General features: G+C 41.9%; 1 protein-coding gene across 1 annotated transcript; it reads right to left on the reverse strand.

Annotated features, from left to right (window-relative positions):
- Nucleotides 1-1,330: 1,330 nt before the first annotated feature.
- Nucleotides 1,331-5,725, reverse strand: LOC138012526 (vesicular inhibitory amino acid transporter-like). Its single transcript, XM_068859315.1, has one exon. It carries the CDS (start codon nt 5,577-5,579, stop codon nt 4,134-4,136), a length of 1,446 nt encoding a protein of 481 aa, XP_068715416.1. The 5' UTR covers nt 5,580-5,725; the 3' UTR covers nt 1,331-4,133.
- Nucleotides 5,726-7,500: the final 1,775 nt, after the last annotated feature.

Consider the following 7,500-nt stretch of genomic DNA (forward strand, 5'->3'; position numbering starts at 1 on the left):
GAAAATATATCGCGTATCAGACGATGCGATAATTTACGCCTCAGTCTGCATTTTATACCCACAATCTTGGGACAAAACTCGTTGGGAGATTTGTGACGCTCTAATTTGTCTGTGTGATAAAGAGTAAATTCTTCCTACTTTCCCCACTCCCCCCATTCCAATGTTGTTTTAAAAAGCGACTAAAGGCTTGCACAGTATTTTGCATGTAAGTGCGCTTAGTTGACCGCTCCCTACAAGGGCTTTTCAGGATCAACCGGCTGAACGGGATCGGACCGAATGCATTTGATGGCGCCCACGGCTGCCGCCATACGATCCATGTGTGATCTCAGAGCACCGCAAACCCAGCCAGATGTAATTGACTGGGAGTCGATTTTGAGGAGAGAGGAAAACCGGAGTACCCGGAGAAAAGCCCGCGGAGTCAGGTGGAGATCGACTGAAACCCAGCCCACATACGACCCGAGGCCAGAGTTGAACCTGAGTCACAGAGGTGGGAGGCACGATTGATGACCACCAAAGCACCCTGACTCCCATGCATCACATTATCAACATTGGTATGGGGGGAAGGGGGAGGACCGATATATTTTGTGAGTGCGTGCCAAATGATGCTTAAGCTAGAATTTTTCCCAAGAGTTTTGTCCAAGATTGCAGTCTGCGGTATGCATTTTATACTCACCGCTTTTGGTATATGTACGAGTAGTGTAAACTACCAAGTCTTTGATCAAGCCAAAAATCAACACTGTAAGAGAAAGTGTGGGGGCACACTTTTTCCTACCCCCCCCCCCCCCCGGCATTTGTTTCTCCAATGCTTTCCGTATAGTATAGTTTGTCAATAAGGGGAATACAATTTTCTTTCTTCAAAAAAAAATTAACAGGATGTAACAGCAAATTTTCGCCTGAACAGACAAAAGTTGGGGTGGGGATGTAGCTCCAGTGCATTTGCCATTTACCCTTGCAGGTAAGAAACATGACATAATGTAACTTTACTTTGTTGAAAATTTGGAGGGAATGTGTTATTAGAAAGATCAACTCTACAACACTGTTTCACATAATGGCAATGTTATGGTACCATATGAAACACCAAGAATTGCTTAACAAGATGCACACATTAATGTGACATAATAAATAACCATGGCAACGAAAGAACCAAGGGCTTATATCTCTGCAAAGTTGAAAAAAAAAATTCTCTGGTGCAGATTCAGAGCCAGCTTAAGTTTTTTCAATTGTGAAGGTGGTTATGAATCTGCCACAGATAATTTTTTTAAACTTTGCAGAAAGTTTAATCCTAGCATGCTAATCACTCTCCAGCAATAAAAAAAATGGGGGTCAACAAGTTCGTTTTTGAGATATATGTGTTTAAAGACGGAATATAGCTAGGCTGTTTTTAGATGGCTCTTTTGTTGCCATGGTAACCTGTTAAGTCACATTTACAAGTGCATTTCGTTAAGCATCAAGTGGTCTTTCATATGGCATCATAACATTACTTTTCAGTGAAAAAATTTGGTATATCCAGTCCTTCCAAATAGTAGTTTGTTGAAAGTTTTAAAACAAGTCTGAGCCTCCTTAAATCTGCAACATGTTCATTTTTAAAGATCCAGTGCCTATTAAGATGGGGAAACATCCCGACAAATTTTGACGCACACCCGTGAGCATCTGGGAAGGGACACAGGACTTCTCCCATTTTCCAACATTTGCAACAGTCTGAGGAATGTCGAAGGCTCTGTCATGAGAGTTGCTTTTCCATTTTAGATACAGCACCTAATCGTTTCCAATAATTGGAATAATGGAATTGTTGCTAAAAGAGGCTGCTCATATCCGCTGGGAAAATCCCAGGCAGCTAAGACATGCAGAGCCAACTCTATCTTTTTAGAGGCCTTCGCGGCTTCAGCAAATAATTGATCAAGGGCACCCAACGAGCAAATCAAGCCAAGAGCCATAAGAGACAAATGAAGACTCCTTTATACATATATATAGACTGCCTAAGAGATGTTTTTATCACCTAGAAGAATTTGATCTATTCGGATACCAAAAATTTTAGGGAATGAAATTTTCATTTCAGCAAGTTACCTTCTGATAACTTCCCAGCAAACCATTTTCTCCTCCGAAACTGCTAGGTGACCTTTTTTAAGTGGCAAAAATGCAAAAATACGAAAACGTAAGGGACTACTCTTCCGTCTTTGCGAATCTTTAAGGTGATGTTTTACAAAGAAATCTATAACTGTTTGGCAATGTAGAACCAAAATTTTTTGAACATTTTGACTCTTCCGAACACATATTTCACGGAAGATTATTGCTGGGTGCCCCTGAATTGATCTGCTGATAATAGAAGCTGCTTACAAATATAGCAAACAATAGCAGGTTAAAAGAGCTGCTACATTAATGAACATTTTATCCATTTCCAATGCAAAAAAAATAGTAGGTAACTTAATCACTACATAACATTGAAAAATTTAGCATTGACGACTAGGAAGGGGGGGGCGCTCCCATATAAAAAGGACGGGGCTGCTAGGGCATTCAGCCTCAAAAGGTCCACGGCGGGAGCTTTAGCGGTACCTTTTAGGGTGTTGAGCCGAAAAATTATGACTGGAGACATTTGACAATTAACTTATTTTTAATTTTGTCTAATTAAAACCCATAATTTGGTACCTCTTGGGGTTGAAAAGAAACTCATGCCACGCCCAGAAGACAGCATTTTCATACCTCTTAGGGGTTCTTTTCCAAATTTCTGATGAGCACCCCCATCCTTTTTATATGGGAGCCCTCCCCCCCCCCCCCCCCTTCCTCTAGGCCTTAGTACAGGTCATGACCCTCAGTTTAGCCATGACCATGAACATAATCACTGTTCAATGACTGAGTATTACTTACATGTAAATTATACACATTTTTGCCTTTTGGCCTGTTAACATAGAAGAGATCAGCAGATTGATGCTTGTTTATGAGGTACCTCTGTAAGCTAGTTTGTCAAGTTTTTACAATTTGTAGTCAAGATCTCCAGCAAGTCTAGATAAGCATGGAATTCCTACAACTCCTTTCAGTTCTGTAAAGCCCACCTTCCTGATTATAAACAACAAATTTTGTATTGATGTGCTACAGTCGGAGAATCAAGGGATTATTGTTATTGAAATACTCTTTACCACATAGAAATTTATGTTCTTTGGCTTCAAAATTCTTTACAATTGTTAGTAGTACTTGCCATACTGGACCCAGTCTTTCTTCCTTCACTCCCTCTAAGGTAAGGAGATGAGGAGAAAGACCCTGGGAATGGGGTTGTTGATCAGTCACAATACCTGTTAAAGGATGGGCCAAAGTCTTTGTACATGCCTCTAAGTAGATGTGTTATATATTCATGGTTACATGGTCAAATACAAAAATCTATGCGCAGAATGAAACTGTTAGATAGTAGCTTATCCTCTGGATTACGGTATCAGGCTCTTGAACAACTAGGGCCAGATAGATGACTATCCACCCTATCAAATCGATAACCTTATTAAATCACTCACATTATCTTCTGGCAATGATTTATCCAGTGGACAGCATTATCCACCATGTGAACCCCCCCGAGCTCGCAAGTCTTCTCAAGTTTCCAAAGACTGAGATGCTTGCTGGAGAATGCAACAAAGGCACAAGTGTCCTGTGTTCCTTGTGCGGTAGGCGCCGAAAAATTCTACAAGGGTGTTCCCCTGGAATATTGTGAAATTTGAACATCTCAAATCCCTGGAAATGCCCCATTGAGTCTGCCATTCTGGTTTTTTCATGCTGCTTGCTAAGAGAGCCCACGATATTCATGGTCAGCCTGAGTTACCATATCAGCCTATACTTCATATATTAACGGGTGAATGTGCTGAAGAAACAAGAAAATTGGTCGCACACTAACAGATTGAACATTGGCCAAAGTTCAGTGCCAGTGAGGGAACAAATTCAGAATTCATGAGCACTACTGAAAGCTTTAAAGGTAGAGTTACCTACCAAAAGAGTGCCAATGTGTAAAAAATGCTCGTGTTGGTTGTGAGAGGCTGCGTGAGATTGCATTGAAATGTGTGAGACTCACGCCCCCCCTTGATGCATAAGACTTAAGAGCTCTGCCACCCCCCCCCCCCCAACCCCCCCACAACACACACAAAAATGTTACTGGTGAATTAGAAACCATGTGAGACCTTAACGAGTTCTTTTGCTGTAAATACTATACCAAGTACCCCACAAATTATGCCAAAAATTGACACCAAAACCCTGACAATAATGTTATACCACTTGAGTTCTTTCCATTTGAGCACCATGTGGAAAACACAAGGAAACACAAAACAAAGACATGTTCCCGTGAAGCTACCCACAAGACCCATGACCAAACCAAAATGTGGAACAATAATAGCCAGAAGAAGGCCGAAGGAAAGCACAAGTGGGCGTGACACAATGATCCAAAACCAGTGATATTTCTTGTCCTTCTGAACATGAGGAAAATAGGGCAACATTTTCTGGTCAAATGTCTCCAAAACAATGTAGCTTACAATAGGGAATGCTGTAAACACATTGGTCACAACCAAAACATTGGCAAGTATGTAGAATACTGGGCTTGTCTTGAGATTGAGCGTAACGGCTTGATTCGTGCGCATGCCAAATCGCAGAACTGGAAGGAGACCAAACGCAACCTTGACTACGACAGCTATTAGAAATGCAACATTCATCATCATGGGATACTGTTCAGGGTGTTTCATACTTCCCTCGACACCAGGAAACACAGCATGCGCAGTGTAACTGAATACAATCACACCAAAGCCAATAGGAAAGTTATTGATGTCGAAAGGTGGAATTTTGTCAAATGACATATCTTTGTACTGAGTTATAGAGTAGATGATTATTGTAAGAATAGACGACATCAAACCAAACACTGAGATCATACTTATCCAGGCAATCACTGACACCCGACGGATGAAAAATCCTGGCAGGGCAATACAGGCACTAATTGCTGACCATGTGTAGATATCAAATGGAGCAAACTTGTGAAGAATGTCACTAAATATAGTTCCCAGTAGAACGAGGTAAGTAACTACACCTCCAAACATCTCACAGCACTGCACCAGGCTCACAATCTGGTTCCCCCACCGGGGCCATACGGCTTCCCCGACTTCCGGGTAATTGACTCGGACGCGTTTTTTCTGACCAGTACGCTTGGATGTTTCATATAAACACTCGATCAACAACTTTCCAGTGTAACAGCATAAAAACGCTACCAGGGCGTTTGCAGCAACAGCTGCCCAACCCCCCATACGCACAGCATACGGTACTCCTAAAATACCGGTTCCCTGAATGAGGTTTGTCACGTTCCAACCTGCAAGAAACGCAGAAGCGCGACGATCATCGGAAGGCTTCTCCAACAAAGAAACAGTCATTGTAGCTGACTTCAGCTTTTGAATGCTGTGAGAAAACCCTGGCGAAGGACTTGCTCCTAGGATTCCTGAAGAAGAACGTCTTTGTTGTCGTCCTAAAAGATGGGCCTTTTCGTCGAGCGTTACGACAGTCGGTTGATCTTTTGCAGCCCCTGGCTGGTGGTTATCCAGGGCAATATCTTCGCTCGCCCAGCTCTCCATATTTCTTTAATACTTAAACAGCTTTAGGCAACTCGCACGAAAACAATGCTTTTTGAAAAAGCCGTTCGATCTGCGAAGATTTCAACTGGGCTCTTCTGTATGTGCATGTACGTGGCAGGGTATGCGAAATATTTGAACAAGCACTCACTTGAGCCTTGGGAAAAGAAAACCACCAATAATATCGCAGTATGTGGTCGGGCGGGATGGTGTTGTGTTACACTCTTGGCACATGGCGCAAATTACAGTTGCACAATTTGCACAGTAAACATCGCCCTGACAGGGCGCATCGTGAAGAAAATCTTTCAATGGTGTGATTCAAATTATTATATAACTCTTATTTCCTTGAGATTATTCCTTGAAAATTATTCTCTGCTTTTAACACCTGATAGTTTGTGTCCTTGTGTCATATTTCATGATATTTTGATCTTTGTCATGCTTCAACAAACTATAAACAAAATATTTTCGAGTTATTTGAACAAGTTGAAAGAGCTCAAAACATTCCTTTTATCTTTCAACCCAAAATATCCTCTCTTTTTTTTTGACGTATCGCCGAATGCTTTAATTTTTTTTCACAGTTTTTAATGCTCGGACCTGTTTGTTTATGTTTGTACTTGAGTTATTTCTTGCAGATTTTTTTTTTCAACGGCACCTGCTATTACATGAATCGTGAGTAAGTACACCAAAATAAGTACAATATTGGCAATGTTTGCCGTTAGACAGGATATACATCCTCCGACTCCAACTGTCACGCCTTCCTTTTACGATTTGGTCACGCAAGTTACTTCCTTGCATCGTATTTCCCGGTCTTACTGAACGACCTGATTCCACATTCAAGCATATGCGGTCCGGGCTTCAGTGTTCCATGTATTTTCTTCCGAACAAGGAAACAGTCAATATACTTATCAAAGTGTCAAACATAGTAAAAATATGTCCAAAAGTCGAAGGTTTTATTTTTAGAATCAATCTGCATATGTTGAATTCGGAGTCTCCGGTTTTACCTTATGGCTAGTTTGACGAGGAGAGAGGCAGGAAAGATTTTGCGGTGTTGCGACTTATTCTGATTGTTCGTTGTTCCATGTTTCAAATAGGCAAGTATTTTTTATTTACAGGTCACACGTCACAGGTAGGGTATGCAGGGACAGGCCATTGTCTTAAAATGTAAACTTAGGCCAAAATAATAGTTTTTAGAGCTACCTTTAGCATTAATAAAGGTAACTTTTTAAGGATTAAACCACTGCAAAAACCGTGTACGATCAAGACTTGCTCTACGTTGGATCAAAATAGATCGTGACCACACCAAAAAAACTTTAAAAATGGAAAATATACTGCAAAGGTTGGTCAAGACAACGTGAACATAGGCGTTGTTACAATATTTCGGCTGGCCACAAACAGCCATAAGGCTCCTGCAAACGAAGAAAAATTTGTTGAGGAAGCAAAATGCTTCAAAAAAAAAGGAAAAAATTGGTTTGAAAGCGCGCAAAACTACGGTGAGGAATATCAGAGAAAGACTCCATATAGTTTAATTTCTTGGAATAGTATCATTATTATAGTGTTATTTCAACAATAAATGCCCTTTCAGCGTGGGTTTTGCTAAAAGCAGGCCCGCGGCCCAGCGGCCCGCGGCCCACGGCCCACCACGGCCCAGCGGCCCGGCGGCCCGAAGGCCCAGCGGCCCGCGGCCCACGGCCCGCCACGGCCCGGCGGCCCGGCGGCCCGGCGGCCCGGTAGCCCAGTCCTCATTTTCCACAGTTTTTCTGTCCAGCGGTAAATCCACGTGCATGCACAGATCTGCATCGTGTTTGGGCGTGCAAAATGGACGACGGTGAGTTTGAATTCGTTTACCATTTTAATCATTTGAATCCTTGTTTCTGTTTGTTGTTGCAAACAGACGAAAACAACAGAGAATGACAACATTTTTCAC

Source organism: Montipora foliosa, chromosome 8 (assembly GCF_036669935.1).
Source record: "Montipora foliosa isolate CH-2021 chromosome 8, ASM3666993v2, whole genome shotgun sequence".
NCBI lineage: Eukaryota > Metazoa > Cnidaria > Anthozoa > Scleractinia > Acroporidae > Montipora > Montipora foliosa.